Raw genomic sequence first — 23,400 nt, forward strand, 5'->3', positions numbered from 1 at the left:
TTCCATGCAGGTGACAGATGCCTGCTGCAGGACTTGTAAAACTCAATAACTTTGCTAGCAGGAGGTAAGTACTGCACTGCACTGCTTCCCTCATCAGAGCTGTGCCCTGTGCCCTGATGCTGGCTAGTAAAAGCAGAAAGTTTTAGAGCAGCCTGCTTAGCAGATGTTCCTCTGCTGAGATTCATCAGGAAGCAAGATGCAGCAAGAATCACACCTCTCTGATCAGGAGAGGGGGCAATTGTCTGCTTAAAGCAGAGAGACACTGAAACCAGGACCCTGTGCCTGTGTGAAGAATGCAGAAGCCTGGTTTGGGAGCAAGTAGCACATGTCTTCCTGCTTCAACATAAATCTCTTGTGGGGACAGCAGAGTGAGGAGAGGGGAAGTACTTTTTATGGAACTCTCTTGTACAGTTTGCTCCGTATGGAGCCATGTCATGAAATTTACAGTGCATGTAGCTGGCTCTCAGGCAGAAAACCAGCAATATTTCATGATATATTAATTGCCTTATTTAAAATGATGTGTTTAACTGTTTCCTTTCTACAAGTCCTGGGGTACTGAGAATGGGAATGTATCCCCTGTTTCCAGTACATAGCTTGGTGTTCAGTGTGAGGCAGAACTGAAGCCGAACTCATGTACATTTTTTTCTTGTCATCTGGATGTAAGCATTGTCTACTTGTCATTGGCAGAGACAAGAAAGGGCTTTTTGAGTCTCCCAGAGTGACTCTTCTTACCTTTAGGCATCGAGTTACCTTATTCATTTTTGGACAGGGAGGAATGATTTTTGAGACAATAAGAGGTGTGGAAGAAAAGTGGAGAGGACGACATTTTAGCAGAATAGGAGAAGGATAAGATGGATGAAACTGATGGATGATTTCAAGAAAGAAGGAGAGATGTCACCAGAGAAAAAAATGGATCTGGGCAGATTCTGGGAATGATGATGATTCTTATTTCTGTTTGATTTTATTACTTGGAGCTGAGTGCAGGTAAAGATTTTATTTCATGGACTGGTGGTACAGGACTGAGAAGAAGATGTGTGTCTTTTCAGGAGTTTTCTAGCTGTATAACCTTGTGCCACTTTCCATCTGCTTTTTTTGCATGAGGTTGGAAGTTTGAATCTCTTGTAGCTTCTCCTTGGGTGCTTGCAAACAGTTCTCTCAAGACATGCAAGGCTACCCCTATGGGTTTTTCGGCCATAGAAACATCACTCAAAAATTATTAGGCTGAAAGTGAAGAGGCAGTACCAATGCAATGCAAGTTTAGCATTCCAAATGAGAAGGTAAAAAGGAAATGAAGTTTTAATGGCATTTGAGATTAAAGTGCTCATTGTAACTTTCAAAATCCTCCTTCTAGAATTTGCATTCCTTCTTTTCTCCCCTTTTTATCTCTTTTGACCCTGCATACAAGAGAAGGAATGAAGACAGAGTGTATTTTTTCTCTGTTGGTCTCTCTGCTTTTCAAATTCCTTCTAACTTTCAAGGGATTGAGACCTCTGAAAAGGTCTTTTGATTTGATCAAATTCTCTTGATTCCCTGGGAGTAAGGACACAGGAGAAAGAGAGTCTGACCTGTTAGGCTAGAACACTTGATCATCTGAAGTGCTTTTTACAGTGGCAAGTAAGAGGTATAGGCAGAGTTTGGAAACTTGCCTATGAACAGTAGAAAACAGTACTTAAATTTTTTTTTTTGGTAGACTGTCATGTTCTGTGCTTTCCCCAGGAGTGCACTGGGACTAGGTCTCCAGAGGTTTGGCTGGATTTCAGCCTGTGTCTCCCAATGTCAGGACAGCTTTCATGCAGAAATACCACACAGGCCATGTGGAGAACAGGTCTTTAAGAGAAGGGAGATCTCTTGCATGAAGCTGTGGGAGTGTGTGCAGCCATAACCATTATTAATTCATTGGCATGTGTTTCTACTCTGCTCAGAGGTGTGCAACACAAGAGAACAGAAAACAATTGTTTGGCATAGGACATGTACCATGCACAGAGCTGGAGAGCTTTCTGTTAGAATTTAGAAACTGTTATTTGGACTAAAAATACTGCATTGGCTTGAGTGCTGCTTCTGCAATTCACACAGCCTTTTTGTGCCCTGCTTCCATGCCAAGACTGTAATACAGTCTTGTGAGAGACTCACAAGACTCATCTAATCTGATGCTCTACAGGCAGCGATGTTGTGCTCGCACAGGCTTAGTTTGTATGAAACTCGTGAAAAAGGCTTTGACTGTCTTACAGGTGATGGAGTAGAATGCCTGTTTGTGTCACTGGAGTCAGCTGTGAGCCTCCTCCCTTCACTGCCTTGAATCAGTGAAACAGTGGCAGATGTTGGCATGGGGAACAGAAGGGGTCAAGGATTTGTGCCTGGATGGATGTGTGTTGGGTGGATTCATGCTAGGTGCGGCCAGGACCCTGCTGTGCAGGAGGTATGGAAAGAGTGTAGTTTATGTCTTGAGCTGGGTCCCTCAGGAGATGGGTGTTGGGATGGGCTATGGGCAGCTCTGGGCACTGAGAACAGCTCTCTGCAAATAGGAAAATGATTTCCAGCCTAGTTAGCTTGAAAGATTTTCTGGTGCCAGAGACCTCCGACACCTTCTTGAAGGAGCTTTACGTGGCCTTGCCAAGAGCAGAAATTTCTTGTGCCTACTGGACTTGTTCAGCTGCTGTGAGTTCTCCAGGTGGCATTTTGTAGCACTTTGAATGCTTTTATGTATCCATTTCCTTCCTTTGCATGTGATCTCTGCTTTTTCTTTACCATTATCTTCAGGTCTGTATCTGGTTGGGGTGGTCTTATCCCTCTACAAGTCCTTTTTGCAGTCTCACAGAGTTGCTGAGATTAACCTCAAGGAAATAGGGCCCACTTGTTTTTACAATGCAGTGGAAAAGGTTTCAGCTCAAACTCTGCATCAAGCAAACAAACTGAAATTAAACTTTTGGCTTTCATCTACCATTATACCACTCTTAAGAGTAACTCTGAAGAGTGATATATTTGGAAGCAGCTACTCTGGCCAGTTAATGATTGGAACCATGGCCATTGCTAAATTGCAACCCAGCTCTTGGTACCATAATGAAGCAGATTGCTCTGAAGTAGCTATATCTGATTCAGCTGCTTTGTCCCTGGATGTTAAAATTTAAATTTTGGCATTAAGTACTGCAACTGAAAATTGCTTAAAATTAAGATACTGGGTGCACTTTTGAGTGGGTTAATGCAGCCAGGATGAGTGGGTGTATAGCCCTGCCACACTCCAGACATAGCAGATGTATTGCATGTGAAATTAAAATTATTATCTGATTTCTCTTCAATCTCTGCTAGTCTGTTTTCTGTCCAAATCAGGAGCAGCTGTAGCTCTGTAATCATTGGTAGGCTTTTATTGAACCTGCCTGGGAAATGCCAGGAGAGATGAATGCCATTCTCTCTCCCACTCCTATGACTGATAAAAGTTTTGCTGGTCCCTAATTGGAAACTTCTTTGATGCAGTTAAAACACACATCTTTTGACTCTCTTGTCTCCCCTAGACTTTGAAAGCAGATGATTTATATCCTCCTTGTACCAACTTGTTCTGTGTTTGAAGCCTACTGTCATGACTTCCCTCCTTCATCTCCACCCCAAAGTTTTTAGGATTTCTTAGCAGATCTCACACATCTGATCACTGGTTCATACAGCTCTGCCCTGAATTCTCCTCTAACTCTCTGGCACATCCTCAAGAGCAGTGCCCAGAGCTGAGGTCTTTTGTCTAGTGTTCATGTTGCTGGTGATCAAAACACAAGCTGAACAGAAATCCCAGTGCAGGCCAGTGGAGTGGAGTGTGAGCACGCAGTATACAGCATCCTCTTGCCTGCACGCTTGTTTCATGTAGTTTCTCTCCTGGAAATACAGACAACTCATGCCATGACTTGGTACTTCAGCACAAAGCCAGTCTACCTCATTTCTTGCTTGTATTGAATAGGGAATATGCCTGTAAGGAAAGAAAATACAAGGAGTACATCCAGGTTTGTGAATGGTGGGGTTGTTCAGCCTTTCCCCTTGTATAAAGTCACCAAAAAAAAATTGTCATCAACACTAAGTTCATTGTTGAATTGTGATGGGTGGCAGAAGACACTTTTGGCTCTGAAAAAGTCACGATTCTCAGCCCTTGGGGTTGGTTTGGCAGATGGGGGCCTGGTACCAGATAGCCCAGCTCTGGGCACCTGGGAAGTAGAAAATGGGTCACCTTCTTGGCAGTCAGCTGTGGGATGCATGGAAGTCCTGGCTCCCAAGTCTTCTGGTGCCGTCATAACTGGAGATGTTCACAGGGGAATGCGGAGACCTCTGCTTCATAGCTACTTCTTTCCTGGGGTGACACAGTCATGCTACCTGGTTGTGGTTCCCTGGGTGAGCAGAGTGAGAGATCTTGTTGCTGCCAAAACACTCCAATTCCCCTCCTTCCAGATGTGATGTGACCCCTATCATTTGTGCTCTTTTTAACCCACATCAGATACTTATTAAGATCTGATTCTGCTCAAGTGCCTTGTTCTGGTTTTTGGATTGGTTTTGTGATTGGTTTTTGTTGTGGTCTTTTGCTTGTTTGTTTGTTTGCTTCTGTTTTCATAATTCCCATCCTTTTGCACATTAATTTTCTGCTCAGAGTAAGAGAAATCAGCTTGTGGATGGGGCTGAAGGTGCCAGACCACAAGCAATCCAGGATTGTGTGCTGGAGAGGTCACCTCCTAGCAGTGTGTGGAGCCACACTCAAGAAGTAGTATTTGTAGGAGATAAGGTCCCATCAATCTTCTTTCAGGTCTTTCCCAGGATGTAAAGAAAATAATTTCCTGGTTTGCTCCTGGTACTGCCAGGATATCAAAAATACTAAGGGTATCAAAGATGAGAAATGGTAGAATAAAGCATTGACAAAGTTTTGAGTTTTTACACTATTGGGACTGACTCTGCTGCTGTGAGTCTTTTACTGTGGTGCCAGAAGAGAGGGTACTCTCAGTTTGATCTGGATTAAGCTACCATAGGTCTGGGTTTCTTCAAACATATTTAACTTTTTTTCCATGTGGTTATTTTCTCCAAGACCAAGATAAATTAATCCAGAATTCACAAATATCATGCATGGTTGTAATGAGTTGACCCAGGGTAGATGCTAGGCACTAACCAAAGCCAGGTACTCACTCCTCTCTGCAGTTGGACAGAAGAAAGAAAATTTAATGAAGGGTTCCTGGGTTGAGATTAAGGAATGGGAAGTCGTCATTCATCAAATAGTATCACGGGCAAAACAGGCTCAATTTAGAGATATTAACTGAGTTTATTACTAACAAACTCAGAGCAGGATAATAAGAAGTATAATAAACTATTAAAAACACCTTCTCCCACCCCTCTGTCCTTCCAGCTCTGCTTCCTACCCCAGCAGTGCAATAAAACAGGGAATGGGGGTTATGGTCAGTTTGTCACCCGAGGCTGTTCCCACTGCTCAGGGAGAGGAGTGGTTCTCCTGCTGCACCTGGGGCCTCTCCCATGGGAGACAGTTCTCCATGAGCTTTTGACGTGGCTCCATCTCATGGGCACCAGTCCCCCTCTATCTGCTGCGGCGTGGGTCACTCTTCCATGGGGTGCAGTCCTCCTGCTCCAGCCTGGGAGCAGGGCCCCTCTCTCCACAGGTCTCCCACAGGGTCACAGCTTCCTCCAGGCATCCACCTGCTCCAGCATGGGCACCTCCATGGTGTGCAGGTGGATCTCTGCATCCCTGTGAATCCCCATGGGCTGCAGGGGCACAGCTGCTTCACCATGGGCTGCACCACAGGCTGCAGGGGAATCTCAGCTCTGGTGCCTGGAGCCCCTCTGGCCCCTCCTTCTTCACTAACCTTGGTGTCTGCAGAGTTGTTCTTCTCACATGTTCTTTCTCTGCTCTTCTCTAATCAAAATTCCAACTCTGCAACCCCTTTTGGTTTTCAATTCTTCTTAAATGTTATCACAGAGATGTTACTATAATTTCTAATTGGCCCGGTCTTGGCCAGTGGCATGTCCATCTTTGGAGCCACCAGGGATTGGCTCTGTTGGGCATGGAAGAAGCTTCCAGCAGCTTCTCACAGAAGCCACCCCTCTAGCCCTTTGTTACCAAAACCAGGCCATGCAAAACCAATACAATGGTGCAGACAAATCTGTAATCCTAGGGTAAGTGGGATACCATAGGAAAACTGTGAACATGCTGGCTGATGGTGAAGCACGTGTTCAGTTCAGTTGTACAGGCATATGCCTGTTTGGTTGGTCTGACATTTCCTCAGGAGTAGTAAATATGCCACAGCATGGCTCTCCTAAGAATGTATTGAAGTGCTGCAGACATCCCTAGGCTTCACAACCCTTCTAGGAGCTCACTCCTTTGGCAAGGGCTAAGACATTTGCAGTCATGTTTTGCAGGTGAGTCATGAAAAGCTAAGTTTCCATACACAGTCATGTAAAAGAGTGAGAGCTAAAGCAGAGCAAAGTCACTTCAATGCTACTGCATTGTATTTCTGAAGACAAGTGGTGGAACTGGAGTCTGTCTTTAACTGCCTGTTCTCTAGAGGTCACACAGCCATTTTGACGGTCATGTTTGGTAAGCACCAAAGAGCTGAGTAGGCTGTGCTTGAGGGTATCAAAATACCTCAGTGGTTTTCTAGGCACCCTTTCAGGTATCAGAAAGAAAATTCCCACCTGTTCTGAGTACTGAGCTGAGATTTGCTATGGCTTTGCTTTTTTATCTCGTAATTTCAGACCCTACTGCTGAGCTCTGTCTTAAAAAATAAAGAGATAACCAAGCAACAGATTCTTGGTTGATTCCCTTCTGCTCTTCCTTCCATGACCTGTTGCTGACTGCATTTGCTGCATCAAGCTTTCATGAAGTTTACTCTGCTCTGTAGTTGAGACTCCCCTCACAATCAGATCTGCTTATCAGAGTAGTAACATTTTTTTGGTGTGAAGACCGAGGACTGCCTACACTGAGAGGTTACAGAAACAATTTTAAACTGTGTGTCCTTGCTGTATCTCTTATAGTTGCATTATCCTACTTACAGAGGCAGACGAGCTGCTTCTTCTCTTCATGCCAGCTGTGAGGAATTTTGAAGCAAATGGGTGTATTTTACTCTATTTTGTGTGAAGTACAACATACTCTTTCATGAGATAGTGTTTCCAGTGCTAGTGATGTCTTGTGAAGGCTGACCTAGAACAGAGACTAGATGGAGCTAAAGAATAAAGTAGGTATTTATTAAGAGGCCTCAATAGATCCACCTTGGGCAGCACAACCCAAAATGGCCACAAAAATGGATGACTGGTCACCAGGTCATTTATAAGTTCTGGTCTATATTGGAGCTAATTGTCCAATTACAGCTCTAGCCCATAAAGTCCTATCCTTGTTTTCTCTCTTCAGCCCACCATTGTTTATGCTCTTGGGCCTGAGATCTGGATCGGCTGTCCTTGGGTCCCCAGCTGGAGAAGGAATTGTTTTGTCTATGTATTCTGTGAAGAGAGAATATCCCATAATATGAAGCCTAGACTTACACACTAAAGCAGAACAGAATCTGAAAAATATAAAAACTAAAACCTGAGGCATCAAGAGGGTTGCACATCTCAATAGGCAGAAGCTGTCTGGAAACACTGTCCAGCCTGAAAAAGCTGGTGTCCAGCCTGGTAAACAGGGATCTGAGAAGTGCTTGTAGGGATCTTTGTATCCTTCTCTAGGAATTTTTGGCAGCTTCAGGAAAAGGTCTACTTAATGTTCTTTGATGGAGAGGTGGTAATGAAAACCACAAAGTCCTAGGATTTGTTCCCTGAGAGCTGAGTGAGAGGATATTGCTAAGCACAGTCTTTCCATCAGCTGTATGGTTAGAAGTACATGAACAGTACTATAATCTGCACTGTCTCTCTCCATCCTGGTTCTCCCCTGCCCCACAGGGAGTCTAGCAATACTGAGAATTAGGTCAGGATGATGAGAAGGGAAGGCACAAGGCTGATTCCTGGATTGCAAAGGTGGTGCTGCCTTCCTTCTTTCTCCAGGATGCAAAGGGCTCTGCACTACCCTGGCAGACAGTCAGTGATCCCTTTATCAGTCACTTTTATCCTTTTGTCAGTTAAGTTAAGTCTATGTGCTGGCACCAGAGGCCTGAGCAGCAAGTGAGGGAGGTCTTCAGCCTCTTTGACCAGAAAGAGGACCCAGACCTCAGTTCCAGCAGCCTCTCAAAATCTGCTGTCCATGTGCACTGCCCAATGTGCATGGGCATTCTGTATGCCCCTGCTGTGGGCACTCTGACATCTTGCTGTCCCACAAGCAGTGAGGTGAGCTGGGGATCCCTCAGCTCTGGCTTCAGGCCTTGCCTAGTGCTGCACACACAGGATTTTCAGGTCCTTGGGCTGTGTCAATATGGGCTCACACAGCTCAAACTTGGCTCTGCAAGGAGAGATCCTCTACACTGGGGCTGACCCTCCAGTGCAGGGAGTAAGCTAATGCTTTAGCTTTTTAGTCCAAAAACATTCATGGAAAACATATTGTTAAGGGACTGGCAAAACATTAAATTTTCAGATGTTATAAAATGCACAAATATGCCTTTTAATTATTTGGAGATGATAGTGCCTGTTATTGCAATGTAAAAGCAATCCTATCTTACTGACAAAATATTGGTATATTTTTTGTCACTTTTTTCCCCTTTCCCCCCATTCCTTATAGTTGCTCTAAGTTATTCTTTAAACAGTTTTGAAAATGGTTGCCTCTCCAAACAGCAGTTTTTATGAATGAGGAAGAAATGTGTTGTCATCGCTTCCTGTCAGAGGAACAGGTGAGAAAGCTGAGCCTGTAAGGCACACTTCAGGTTTATTGAGTTGAAAGTCTGCCTTGTATGGATGTGCATCTTGGTATGTTGGCAGTGGCATTTTTAGGGCAGTACAAGAGAGATCCAGAGGCCCTAAAATCACAGGATCACAGAACAGTTGAGATTGGAAGTGATCCCTTGAGATCATCTAGTCCAGTCCTTCTTCTCAAAGCAGGGTCAATGAGAAAAGTTGCTCAGGACCATGCCTCCAAGGATGGAGACTCCATAATGTTTAGGGTAACCGGTGCCAGTGTTAGACAACCCTCACAGAGAAAAAGTGTTTCATTGCATATAAGTGGAGTTTTCTGAGTTTCAGTTTGTACCCAGTGCTTCTTGTCCAGTTGCTGGGCATTGCTGAGGAGAGTCTGATTCTGTCTTCTCTACTACTGCTCTAGTACTAAGGTATTAGTATGCATTGATCAGATACTTCTGAGCTCCTCTAGGTGAAGAGTCCTAGCTTTCTCAATAACTGCTTCTGTGTACTTGGTGACTCCTTTCTCCAGAAGAGGCTTGAAACTTCAGACCACACTTTCTCTCCCAATTCGAAAGCCGTGTAGCTAGAATTACCTTGCAGCCAGGCAATTTAGTTCCTTTTGGAAAGATAATAGCCCTGCTGTAAGAAGCAACTGCTGCATACTGCTGCATCTGGGCAATACAGTAATTCCTCCCCTCCTCCTGGTGTGAGTAAACCTAACCACTAAAACTGTAAGCCAGTTGCATATAACCTCAGCTTGCTTTCTGCCTGTGAACATCCCTTCTTTCAAGATCAGCATTCAGGATTGCTACTTTCTTTTTCAAATAACTTGCATTTCTTTGATTTTGTTTGGCACAGGTAGCTCTTACTGTATAAAAGACCTTTTGCACCTAATGTTTCTGTAGAAGAGATTTATTCAGCTAAAAATATGGACACATCAGGGTTAACATAGGTAAAACATGCTAAGGTAAAAGAGAGCAACAAAGATGACTATGAAGGCAACCGGTGGTCTGCCAGGACTCTTACAGTCATGTGTATTTGTCCAAGGTGGGGTTGGCTCTGAGCTGTGTCAGTAGAACTGGGAGGAGGCAGGAAATAGGATAGAACTTGTGTCCTAGTACTGTTCACAGCCCAAATCTCCCAGTGTGACACAGGAGGTGAGCTTTGTGGAACTCTGTATTGATGAGAGTTTGTAAAGCTCCAGTTTGACTGCCCAGTATTAAGCCATATGGTTTCTTAGTATTTGATAGACATCCCAAGAAGATGCAGTACCATGCCAGCGACGTGGACATTTTGGTTTAAAATTGCTTAGACCTCTGCTTGTCAGGTGATGATGCACTTGGCTTCCTGCCATTGAGTGCATGCATGCTTCCCTGAACCCTTCAACCATGTGAGTGAACTGTCTAAGCCTTGCTGTAGCTCAAAAGCTACTTGGTTGGGTTACCTTGTCAAATTGGAGTATTGTTGATCCAGCAACACTGATAATCCTGTTCACCAAATGCACGTTAAAGATGTCAGTATGGGGCAAAATCCTGTCCTTTGCCATTATTTGCCTATATTCCCAGCTGTTGTGTGAGGTGCTCTTTCACCCATAATCTTCTTGCTTTTCTTTTCATTTCTGCATTTATTTTCATTTGGGCAGTACAATCTTCTCACTACACTCACTGTATGCCTTTTACTCTCTAAATCTTGTGGAATCTGGATTTAATGGTCTTAATTACCTTCTCTGACCAACTCTGATAGTTTCCTTTTTGAAAATAGCCAGTTGAAGGACAGGATTGTACCCCTCTGCTCTTGTGAGACCTCACCTGGAACAGTGCATACAGTTTTGGTGCCCCCAACATAATAATGATATGGAACTGCTGGAGCAAGTCCAGAGGAGGGCTATGAAATTGCTGAAAGGACTGAAGCACCTCCCTTATGAAGACAGGCTGAGAAAACTGGGGCTGTTCAGCCTGGAGAAAAGAAGACTGCATGGAAACCTCAGTAGCAATCTTCCAATATCTGAAGGGTTCTACAGGGAAGATGGAGAATGAGTCCTCATAAGGAAGTGCAGTGGTAGGACAAGGACTAATGCAGACAAACTGAAAGAGGGGAAACATAGATTAGATCTTAGGAAGAAATTCTTTACTGTGAGGGAGGTGACATACTGGAACAGGTTGCACAGAAAAGCTGTGGATGCCCGATCCCTGACAGTGTTTGAGGCTGGTTTGGATAAGGCCTTGAGAAACTTGGTCTAGTGGGAGGTGTCGCTGTCCGTGTCAGGGGGGTTGGAACTAGATGGTCTTCAAGGTCCCTTCCAACCCAAACCATTCTATGACTCTGTGACTCTATGATTTTTTGAAATCAGTTCCATTAAGCCTCACTGCTCTCTCTGAGAAGGGATTCTTGTGTTTAGCACGCTTTATGTGTCATTTAAACACCATTTAAAATGCTGTCTGTCAGAGAGCTGTAGTGCAGTCATAAACCAGACACGCAGAACATAATTGTCTGTGGAAAAAACATCAACAGGTGACTGCAACTATTCCTATGATCTGTCAAACTTCTTTTTTCTGTTCCTGTGAGCAAAATTTAGAGTAAGTTTTGGTCCTAAACCACCTGAGGGCTAAAGAAAGCACGCATCCAGACTGGCTTGTTCACTCACCATCCTTCATGCTTTCCATGTGCAAGATGTTGTATTTTTCATGCTTTCTGAACTCTATCATACCAGAATTAATCTCCTCTTAAACTTGCTGTGATGTGACCCTGCTCCAGTGACAGGGACTGCTGGCACATAAACAGCCCAGCTGGCTGGTGATGCTGAGAGCTATCACTTCTTCCCTGCACTCTCCTCTCTCCATCAGAGATGTGCAACAGGGTTATGGCAAAGGGGTGAACACCAGAAAAAACATGTCTACAGCTTGCTGGCTGAGGCTTGGTGTGAGCAGCCCGAGTGGGGAGGGAGAGCCTGTGGTGGGAAGAGGGGAGTGGGGCTCTGCAAGCTTTGCCAGGATGGCCTGTCCTTATGCCTTGGGATGTTGTGTTTCTCTCCTTGCAGATGTCGTGGCACCCACAGTACCGCAGATCCAAGTTCCGCCATGTGTTTGGCAAAGCCGCCAGCAAGGAAAAGTGCTATGACTGTGTGCCCATCACCCTCAACGTCCATGACAACCACTTCTGTGCTGTGAACCCCAGCTTCATCGCGGTGGTGACTGAGTGTGTGGGTGGTGGTGCCTTCCTCGTCATTCCCATCAAGCAGGTGAGCTCCCCAGGGCGAGCAGGCTTTAGAAAGCGTGTCAAGAGGCTGGAGGAAGGACAGGCTTTCTAGGGAGCTAGATCGCAGAGGATACTCAGTTAATGCTGTTGCTCAAATTGCAAAATGATGGAAGAGGCCCCAGTTGCCCTGGCAGGTGACTCTTGGTGTGTGTGTATTTATATGTCTTGCATTGCTGCTTGCAGATTTTTAACACCTTGCTACATTTTACAACTCATTTGCCTTTCTTGTATTATAAGCAGAATATGCTGTTCAGATGTTTATCTTCAGTTGTTCTCTTCTGGGAGAAACTGCAAATCATAGAGTATTTAGTGGACAAAGGAGGCAAAACCAGAAAGATGCTTTAGTGACATGGATTCAGCTGTGACCAAAGGAGAATATGGTATGTTTTGTTCTACCATCTCCTTTGTGAAAAAATGGAAACACAGTTATCAGGCAATGAAGCTCTTAAACTTCAAGCAGTGATGCTGTGAAGACTTCCCTTTCAGAAACAAATACCATGTATATGAGTTTTCATGACTTAGGATCTGGTGAGAGGGAGAAGCTGGCCGTCTGATGTTTATTGCTTCAGTAAAATTAGGCATGCAGTGTTGTGGATTAACTTCAATATGAGATTATGATCTCTCTGGAATCAGGACAGAACAGATGAATGGCAAAAGTTCAGCCTTTAATTAAAAGTTAATTGATGGTGTTATTGCAATGACACTTTTTCAATATATACAATATATATTTGCTAAGGATGAAAGTGAACTGGTTGTGCTTGAAGAACCTAGCACAGTTTCTGGCCCTTCTGGACTTTGTTAATTCATTCCTTCAATGCTGGTGCTGTTTAGAGACTGTCCTTTAAAATTAACCACTACCCTGTTTTTCTTGAATGATTCACTTCTGCCCGCACAATGATGGTCTGTTGAGGCTCAACAACTTGTCTTTATCACAGGACTGCATCTGTAGGCAGACAGCTGTTGACTGTGGGACGTGGTGTGGGACCAAGCTCTCAAAGTGCTGGCAAAAGTAGCTGAAGGTGCTTGTACTGCTTACTATTATTTTTTCTGTCTGCTCACCTCTTCTCAGTTTGGCTAGTCTTTGTAGTAATTTTTCCTTCTTACACCTGCTCAGATACTCTGCCCAGTTTTGAAATACTGCATGCAGAAATCAAAGGCATGGTAGAACTAAAAAAGATACAGAAAAGGATAATTAGAGTATGTCATTGAAAATATGAAAGTACTTTCATATGAGGAAAGACTTTGCAGGTCAGGTCCCAGTCAGTCTGGGAAAAAAGGCAAGATGTATAAAGCTGTGAGGAGAAGAAGTTTAAGGAGCAACTCTTTTTGATTTGTTTGGTGAAGGGACCAGGGAGCAGACTGTTAGCAGCAGATGTAAATGCTGCTGCAGTTCACATGTAGGGCTCACCGTTCTGGATGCTAATGAGTCTGGAAGAATTAATGGCTTCAAAATGGAGCTATGGACAGGAGTTAGTCCCTTGAGGGTTAACCTTTGGTTGTAGATCAGAGAAATTAGGTGCTTCATACAGCTGTTCTCTGAATGTGGGTTCCTGACCTATGCTGGGGGGTAAACAGCCTCAGCCTTCCAAAGAAAGGGTAGGACCTGCGATACCAGCTATTTTGTTTTGTCTGATACACTTCCAAAGTGGTACCATCTGGTGCAAAGCAGAAACTTTTGACTTGTGCTTCTGATGGTGTGTTTTTTTGTGACTGCCATCTCTTGCTGTGAAGGTGAGCCATGGCAGACAGTGTACTGGACACCTGGCTTGTGGACTCGGCTGCCAGGGCACAAAAGCAGCCTGTTCTGGAGACGTGTCTGGGACAGTATTTCCCTCTTACAATGGACAGCTGACTGTAGTTATTTTTCACTGGATTCACGGAAAGCAGACACATCCCAAGTGGGACAAATTGTAGAGGAAGAGACCAAGAGCCAGAACGACATTTGGTCAAAGCAAGAGATAGTAGCGAGGACAGGGAGAGCTACAATTGCTGAAGAGGATAAACAACCTGTTCAGGGAGCTGTTCTTGTCCCTCTCTCCAATGCATTTTTTAGTTCATTCTGCATGTGTTGCTGCTAAGGGGGCTGCCTGTCCATTCATTCAAGGATGTTCATTCAAGGATGACCTTGAATGAAGCCTCAGCTTTGCTCTGTTTAACTGCACCTCTGTGCTTGTTTGTTGTACTCCTCTCCTGCTGAGTCACATATACCAAGGTCTCTCATCTCTCCTTGAATAAATACCACTTCTTTCCTTCTGCACCAGTCTTCTCCGAGAGCCTGGGGCTGGGGTAGGGCTAGGGACAGTGGAGGTCATGTAAAGAATGAGTTCTTTGCCCTAGATACCATCCTTTCAGCAGGCCTTTGCATTCAGCCTTATAAGAAATTAGTTGAATATTTGCCATCACTTTGGAAATGGTTTGTTGCAAGGTGTATCAGTGACATCCTGGTGAGTATGTGCCACTGAAACCAGCTGGGTGGAAGGGCAGCACATCTCAACAGAGAGGGAAGGGGCTGCGGCCACAGGGGCTGCCTGGTGCCCAGAACAGGCTGACGGACTGTAAATCTTACAAATTCAAGGAGACATGAGCTCAGTGACTGTAACTGAGAGATAAACTGCTTTCTGAGAGATCAACTGAGAGATCACAGTGTGCCTGGGTGTGGGGGAAGTGCATGCACAGCATGCCAAGGAAAGATCTTGACTGGGAGGGAAATTTTGTGGCCTTCCTTTGAGAGATGAAGTCCTGCCTTTTTCCTTTCCTGATGACCAAACTATGTTGAGACCGTATCTGTCTCTCCTCTGCACCAAAAAAACCCATGAGAAGAAGGTCCCAAGAGACAGGAGACTATTTATGCCCAGGTCTGCAATCTCCAGTCTTTCAATATGTCAGCACCAGATGTGAAAGGGATGCTATCTGTGGCTGTGCAAGCTTCACAGACATAAACTCCTCTTCCCTTCTCTTTGGGAACATGGACTGTAAAATGAAACTGATGATGACCCCTCTGGCTTTGGGTAACTGACACGTATGTGAGTGCTGTGTTGGTGCCCTTTAGGGGCAGAGGTGGGGCTGACCGACCTCACAGTAATCTACCCTGCACAAATCTGCTTGGAGAGTTTTGACAGATGTTCCACTAGAAGTGATTTTTGTCAGCCAGCTCCAAGCTTTTCAGAAATGCTAGAATTTTAGAAAGGGAGTGGTTGAAAAACTGCTCATTTTCAAGCTCTGCAGGCAATTGTGGAAGTCAGGTACCACTTTATGGAATGACAGCACATCTAGTTACTGAAATAGTTTTTGAGCTGTAGAATGAAATTTCCTCTAGCAATGAAGATCTTCACTTCCACATGCAGATGTGCATCTGAGACCAGCAGCTCTAGCTTTATGTCATGTATGTTTGTTGGCTCTTGGGGGTTAATGTGTGGTTAGTCCTGCTCTTGTCCCAGGGCTTGCAATGGGGCAGGTGAGACTGGTGGCTGGGAGAACAAGAGGTCCTTTTCCAAAGCCTGCTGGGGAAGTGGGAGTGGGGTAAGAGAGCTTTGAAGGATGGGTTAGGCAATCTGGGCTTAGGACAGCCTGGTAGTCTCCCAAAATGGAGTGAGGAGCAGACAGACAACTAGCTCTGGGAGGGGACAGAATTCCCTTAGGGATCAATGGATCCCTGTGGATCCAGCTGTCCACCCCTTTTAGTTGTCATCTTGAAACCAAGATCTGAAGCCTACTAAAGGACACTGTGGGTGGAGGAGTGCTTCTTATTAAAGGCCTTTTATCTCTCTTCTGCCTTCCCAAATCTCTTTGCATTGTCGCTGTTATAAAAGGGAATTGTTTTAGACTGTAGTTTAAAAACCACAGTCTTTTACATTTCAAAGCCCTTTGGATGTTCAGTTATAAAGCAGGTTAGGAAAGTTTATGCAACAAACTTTCCAGTGAAGCCAGCATAGTTACACACTGATGTCCTGTTCTGTATTCAAAATTGCAAAAAAACCCAAAAATTTAAAAGCTGGGAAAATTATGTCCTATCGACAGCCTGATTAGGGGCAGCAGTGGTTCCCCTCGGCTCTGCTCTCTTAAGGCCCACCTCTGGAGAGGTGTAGAGTGTAGTACACCTACAGAAGTGTCTGCTTTCTAGGAGACCACACATTTGCAATCATTGTGGTCCACGATTCTTCCAGGCAGGAAGCAGTAAGCTGGTAAGCACCACCAGCTTGCCATTATATCTTCCTTCTTAGGTGACTGACTTTTGCTCTTGAGCTGATGCCTGGGGTGGGTTAGGGGGCTCCCCAAACTTTCCTTCTTCTTACAGAGGGAAGCAAGCGTTACTTCAATGTTAATAAAATCACCACCACCCTTTCTACCATTTAAATATTTAGACTTGACGCTAGAGCAGAGATCGTGCCGGCAGTGTGGGTTTATTCAATGCAATACAGCCCCCATCTGGCACAAGGCTCTCAATACACTTTAGGGAATTTAGTGCGGGATTTGTGCAGATGCCATGCAGAAGCCACCTAAACGTGGCATGGTTTTGGGGTTTTTTTGAAAGTCCAGAATACTGATTGAATTTGGTGAAGGGCTGGATTTGAACACCATCAGAGAGAAACAGCTTGCCAAAAGAAAAACTTTGTAATTTGTAATTTGTGTCACAAATACCATTTGCTAGACCCAAAACCTAAATAATTTTTTTTCTGCTTGTAGGAAATGTCTTCTGAGGCAGAGTTTGCTGTTGTTTGTCCCCCCATCAAAAGATCTTTAAAAAACATCGAAGATTCATCTTATTCATAGATGTTTCTTCTGCAAATTATGCTTTGGTGTCTGAACCTAATACTGTCTTCCAAATGTGTAGGCCTGCATGGAAATTTTTTCACAGCAGCATGTGCTTAGGAAGGCCTGGCAGTCTTTCTTTCCTTTATGGTGGTATCATCAAGATTTGACTAGCAGGGACAGCAAAAACCCATCCTTAACAGACAGAGAGCACACAGGGCATTTGGAAGACAACAAGCAGAAAGAAGTTTCTTTCTGGAGTGCCTTGAAAATGTCATGTAATTCCATGGCTCACCTTAGGTTTGATTATATATATATTTTTTTTCCAGACAGGCAGGCTTGACCCACATTATCCCAAAGTATGTGGGCACAAAGGAAATGTTTTGGACATCAAGTGGAATCCATTCAATGACTTTGTAATAGCTTCATGTTCAGAAGATGCCACAGTAAGTTTACCACCTTGTATTCTGTGTTAGTACCTGGCTAATGTACTTTTTGGAGAATGAAGTTGAAAGAAACCAAAAGCTTATGAATGTGAAATGATGTGAAATGTGAAAGCATGCATATTTTTATTTATGAAGTCAGGAAAGAGTAAGATTCCTTTCCTTCTCCTGAGTTCAGACCTGTGTGATGCATTCCAGATGATATACCAAATAAGTGTAATGAGGAATATCCATTTTGTAGGGGCTTGTGCCTTTTTTTGGTGTGTTTGTGTGATGAAAACAAAACATGAGTTTCAAATGGAATGGCTATTAAAGTTTAAACTCTTTGAAACTCTTTCTTTACTTTTACAAAAAATTCAACACAACATTATCTGGACCAGCTCTTTCAGATTAATTCTCCGCAGAGCAAGTTTGATCTTGTTCCTGCACTCAGTTGCTCTGTAAACTCATGCTGGACCAGTTGTGGTGAGGAATATGCATCATACAGTTCTGCAGTGGGTACTTTGGCTGAAATTAGTGTGATTAAGACGCAGACACTGTAGCAATTGAAAGATTCAAGTCATGTTTGTAAGGGACAATTTAGCTCATATGTTCTTACTGGAAGGTCACTTTCAAAAGGTCTTGTAAAAGTGTGATGTTGGCATCTTTGATAGTGAGGACATCTGACTAACTGCCATACTTTTTTTTCCAGAGATCCCATGTGAGATCCTACTGGGTTTATTCTCACTCTGCCATAGAGCATCAGGGAGGTTTCTCCCGTTATTTTCTCCAACCCTTGCTTAGTTAACATGCTCTGCCACTTTAGTTCTGCCAAAAACTCACTCTTGATTATAAGCTTTTTTGACCATCTTTCCTGTTTAGTGACTTGTCTTTGCTTGTTTGGATATTCCTCTGGCTTCTTTTTTTTTTTTTTTTTTAAGACTTCTTTAAGTTTCTGAATTGATGGTAAAAATTTTATTGTAGCTTCCAACCTGTATGCCAGATTTTCATGCTGTCTCAGGAAGTATGGCATGGTATGACTTACTTGTGGCAGAGGGCACCACCTTGGTCACTCTTTTGAGCCTCATATGAGAAATGAACACAATATTCAAAACATCCTACTGCAGTTACAGAATCACAGAAGCGTTTGTGTTGAAGGGGAGGTTTCTTTCACCACCTCTCTAAGCAGAGCACCTATTCCTGTTCTTCACTCCTCCCCTGGGGATTTTTTTTCCTTCCAATGTAGCTAATGACTGCTGTATCCTGTCCTCCTACCGTGCATTTCAAGACAGAGCCTGGCTCTATTTTCTCAGTAGTCTTGTAAGTATTGAAGGCTTTTATCAATTTACCTGGAAGCTCTCTCTTCTCCAGGCTGAGAAAGCCCATCTCCCCCAGCTTCTACTCACAGGGTAAAGTGCTGCAGATTCCTGAGCATCATGGTGGGCCTCTAGCATCTTTCTTGCATTGGGGGGTGCAAAACTGGATGCACTATCCCCAGCTTTCCTTTCTGGTTTTCTCCAGAAACTTGACACTGGATCATTCCTCAGACTAAAGAATGGAAACATGGAGCATGTCACAGGTCTCAGTACCAAAAGTTGTTCCAAGAACTCTGTCTGTCTGTGACTGTACTCTATTTTTACTACTCTCCCATCCTCATCCTAGCACCAGGAAATGGTATCTTTGGGGTCCTCTGCACTGTGACATGGTGTAGAGATATCTCCTCCCTGCCTGCTAAGTAGTAAGGACAGCAGACTGTGTTTCTTGGTGTGACTATCCTTATGCCTCATAGCTGGACCTTGGATGTCACTTCGTCCATGCCCTTCTCAAAGAATTGGATTACTCCAAGCCTTGTTCAGATGAGTTGAGAAAATCTCTAAGGCTACAGATCCTGTGGTCTCACTAGGTCCTTCTTCTAGGTATTGAGTATCCTTCTAGGGAAAATGGGATGCCTCTGATCTCCAGGCATTGCCATATTGCCATATACATCCACTGCCTTTGATGCTCTCCTTGTGTACCTTTGAAGAGTTTGGCTCCATTTTCTCTGTGCCTTCATGCTATGCAGTTGAAGGGCAGCCAGAGACTGAACAAATTATTTTCTTTCAAGCTCTCCTCGGGTTTGCTGTGTTACTGCTTCCTTCTCATCTCTTGTCTGCTGTTGGACTTGTTCTGTGGGGTCAGCATCTTACTTAACCGGGCCTGTTCTGGAGAGCTCAGATTGGACATACTGTTGAAACGTCTTGACAGCAATATTTCCTCTGTTTTAAGAGAAGTTTGAGAAAGGTTTTTTGGGGGTCACAGAGGTGTCCATCACTTCCACCACTTCCACTGGGCTAAACATAAGAGGAAAAACGTTCCTTCCAGTCTGTTGTTAAAAGCCTGGTGCTCTCTTCCATGTCTGAGCATTAGTAAGCCACTGTGCAAGTAAGACTTGTGTGCAAGAATGCATCTAATTGCTTACTGGGCTGAGCCTCCCTTTGAGGAAGGCTATAACCTTCTGAGTAGATAATGGAAATTTCACTTCTCCCACATTTCTCAGAGGTTTCTTGACTGTTAACCAGCCTTTCTGGAGCTTGCTTTGGTGGTACCACTGTTACCAAAAATTGGTAAAAATAAAAACTCCTTTACACTAATGCAGCATTAAGAAGCAGACATTATTTCACCGGGTGCATGAGGGAATATCATGCATGCTGACTACAAAAGAAACTCCAGTTTAGATACTATATTTTATGTACATAGTCACTGATTTTTCCCTGAATAAACATACATATAATAATAATTTCCCTCAAAACAGTAACATATTTTCTCTCTCTGTTACACATGTGTTCTTCTGTCCTGGGTATCTCTTTGGTCATCCCTGGTCATCCCTCTCGAAGTCCTACTCAACTGCATAGTCAAGTGGTAAAAGTTGGCACAACTGGGCTGGTTGCTTTCCAGTTCTTCTTCTTACAGAATGGGCATTGTGCAGTTCCACAGGCCAGTGGTTTTTGAAGAATAGGCATTATGTTAGCCTGCCAGGTGCAGATAATTTTTCATCTGGCAACACTACAGCTGTCTTTTAGGCATGGGAAGGATTGTATGTTCTTTGTGAACAGCCAGTTCCAGTTCTCACTGCTGTTTCAGGCAGGCTTAGGGCTGAGGCCTATGCAAATGCCTAGGGGCTGAGAGTTTGATCTTATCCTCTTACCCCTCTTCTTGGTAAATAGTCAGAAATGAAGAGTTCAACTTGTTGAAGCTCTGCTGCCCTCTGGTTTGAGGGGCAACTCTGTGCCTTTTACTTCATTTTATCAGGCTTTCTTCAATATGTAGCAGGGTAGACAGCTTGTTCATGGTTGGATTGTCCCTGCTTGCTCTACAGGCCTGAGTCCAAGACCTGTTGTTCTGCACACTAAAGAACTGGCAATTTCTGCTATTTAATGCAGCCTGAGATTCCAGCCAGGTGCTTTTCTCTGCTTTTATCACCAACCATTTTACAGCACGAGGAGTGGATGGTTCATTCTAGGCAGTTCTTGTCAGCATGAACACAACCTATTTTTCCCTTTTCTAGTCTCTCAGCCCCATTCCCTTAGTGACAGCTGTTGAAACTGTAAGGAATCAGTCGGTCTGATTGTAAAGTGAGATGTTTTCTCTAACTACTGTAGAAGTTCATGTGGATACTGCTGGACTCTACAGCTGATATATTTCTGGTGGGCTTGATTCCTTATTGGGATAAACACTGCTGAGAAGGGTGCTTATGAAGTTTTCCAGGAGGTCCCAGAATTTGGGTCTGCTTCTTGTCTTAGAAAGGAGTGATCCTCATCAACCAAACTGTAGGAGACTTGGGCAGCTGTGGCTGATTTCCACAAACTATATTCTAAAGAGTATTTCAGTTTTGCTTCAGGCTAAGAAATAGAAAAATTATGACACAAGCATAGTAATTTTCATTGAGCCAAAGGATTAATAATCTAAATAGTTGTGTTTCTAGGGTTAAGAAAAAACCTAGTGTGAGAAAAACTCCTTTTATACCCGTGTAGGTTCAGCCCCTCTTGGTGGTTTCTGCTATTGTTTTTTCCACCACAGGAGAACAGAGAATTTATGTCTTCATGCAGCATCCTTCTAGAAGGACCCAGAGCTGTAGCTGTGCCTGTTACAAGACAGCATGCTCCCAGTGCTGAGTGGCTTCAGTGCAGTGCTGCCCAGTGCCTCTGCTCAGGGTGTCTGCTTTGAGGCCACCTGCATGGTGTTCTGTGAACTTTGACAAATGGCTGTATCATTTGCAAAGCATTCAGACCAGTCCAGCTTTCTGTGACACACATTACTATAGCTATCACCTGACCAGAGGAGTTCTCAGTTCTTCTGCCAGGTGACATGGAATGGATCCTCAGGACCAGGATGAGGACGGCCAGTTGAGTAGGAGAGGATTGAGCTTGGATCAATCACTGCTATCATAGAATCATAGAATTATAATATCTTTTGGGACTCAGATTTGCTGGCTCCTGCTCAAAGTGTGTTAAGAGGCAAGGTCTACAAGATTTCTTCCCCTTGGGAATAACTTTTCATAATTGTGCTGACAGGTCTAAGGGTTGGATTGCCAAATTTAAAGAAACCCTGGTAGGACTGCTGTCTGAAGATAGAACATAAAGAGGAGTCTTCAGGTCCACAGAATGGTAAAGATACAAATGACAAGGACAGGCGTTCAAAAAAGCCAGGTGCATTCCTAGTCACTACAAAGGGAATAGTAATTGCAAGGTATTTAATAGCTATGGGTAAATTCCAAATTAGCTCCTTCTCAGGAATCTCACAAAGACCCATACTGTGCCATTCAGGTTAAAATCTGGGACATCCCAAATCAGTTGCTAAAAAGAAACATTACCATTCCGAAGAAAGAACTTTTTGGGCATACTCGAAGAGTCAGTCTGATTGAATGGCATCCCACGGCTGATAACATCCTCTTCAGCTCTGGCTATGACTACAAGGTGGGTCTGTGCTCCTAGGACACCCTATTTGGCTTGGTGTTTTGAAATTTGTTTTAATTTCAAGCTATAAGATTTTTGCTTTAATTTCAAGCTAAAGAGTTTGGAAACTTTCTTCAGGGAGAAATTCCATGGTGACCCAAAGGCAAAAGGGTATTGCTATAAGTTCAAGAGGACTGTCTAATTTTCCAGTCTTCTGATGAACTTCAGTCTACTCTGCACTTCTCATTTACTGAATTGGATACAGCAGGCAATGCCGTCCACTTTTCTTTGTGCTACTGCATATATATGCACTGATGTTGTCTATTTTTATGTATAAAATGTGGTTTCAAAGGAAATTAAAATATTGGACATTCTTAGCTGACACTGATACATTGTTGTTAGTATCAGGAATTATTTTAAGTGCTGGAGAACAATCACTTATGATGGTAAAACCTATACATGTAGAGAAAAGACAAAGAAGTGAATGAATACACAAAGTCCCTGGTGTGGGGCAGCAAAGGGCTAATTTTTTAAAAATTATTTTTGCTCCAGATAATGATCTGGAACCTTGATGCCACGGACACTGTTCTTTCAAAGCCAGTGAAGATTATTGATGCTCACAAAGATGTGGTCCTCTCCATGTCATTCAACACAGATGGCAGTCTCCTTGCCACTGCTTGCAGGGACAGAAAGATATGTGTGATAGACCCTTGTGCTGGAACAGTCCTACAGGTAGGTTGGGTTCAGAGGTTTATGGTCCATCTGATTTCATCTCTTGGAGTGTTTCCTCTCCTGGGTAGCTTCATTGCCATAAAAGATGATGCATCTGCACTGCCCAAGGCACCATATGGTGCTGTTCCTTTCTACTTTCCATTGAATGCTTGCTGTCATTGTTGAAAACAGGGATTTTGTATCTTAATACCATGTTCCTTGCTCCTTGAAACTATACTTGGATTGTATTGTTTTCATAGGTACCTCCTGCAGCCCTCTGAGGGATATCACGGGAGGGAATGTAGAGATCAGGTGGAGAGGTGGATGCAAGTGTACGTTTGTCCCAATGACAAATGTCCCAGTGGTTGTTCTTGTTGCCTGTATTTTGTTGGCTAGGTGCAGCTGGCTGCATTTTGTAGCTATTTGCGTAGGTTTGTGTACACACAAAGTCCTGCCTGGAACTACTAAAGACTGCTGTCTTGCAAATATGTGAATCAATAGTTAGGGAGGTAGGATTGGCTCAGCTGGTCAGAGCAGGGTGCTGGTAACAC

At 43.8% G+C, this 23,400-nt stretch overlaps 1 protein-coding gene across 4 annotated transcripts in view; it reads left to right on the forward strand.

Moving 5' to 3' along the window:
• The window catches only part of CORO2A (coronin 2A), a 61,805-nt gene that overhangs the window by 27,874 nt on the left and 10,531 nt on the right, over positions 1-23,400 (forward strand). For 3 of the 4 annotated variants that reach the window (XM_053969084.1, XM_053969082.1, XM_053969083.1), the window contains exons 2-5: positions 11,819-12,019; positions 17,115-17,231; positions 22,010-22,159; positions 22,691-22,870. In XM_053969084.1, coding sequence (XP_053825059.1) covers positions 11,819-12,019; positions 17,115-17,231; positions 22,010-22,159; positions 22,691-22,870 — 648 coding nt within the window. The remainder of the gene's footprint in view (positions 1-11,818; positions 12,020-17,114; positions 17,232-22,009; positions 22,160-22,690; positions 22,871-23,400) is intronic. The other variant, XM_053969085.1, reaches the window with a different exon arrangement.

Source organism: Vidua chalybeata, chromosome Z, assembly GCF_026979565.1.
Source record: "Vidua chalybeata isolate OUT-0048 chromosome Z, bVidCha1 merged haplotype, whole genome shotgun sequence".
Taxonomy (NCBI): domain Eukaryota; kingdom Metazoa; phylum Chordata; class Aves; order Passeriformes; family Viduidae; genus Vidua; species Vidua chalybeata.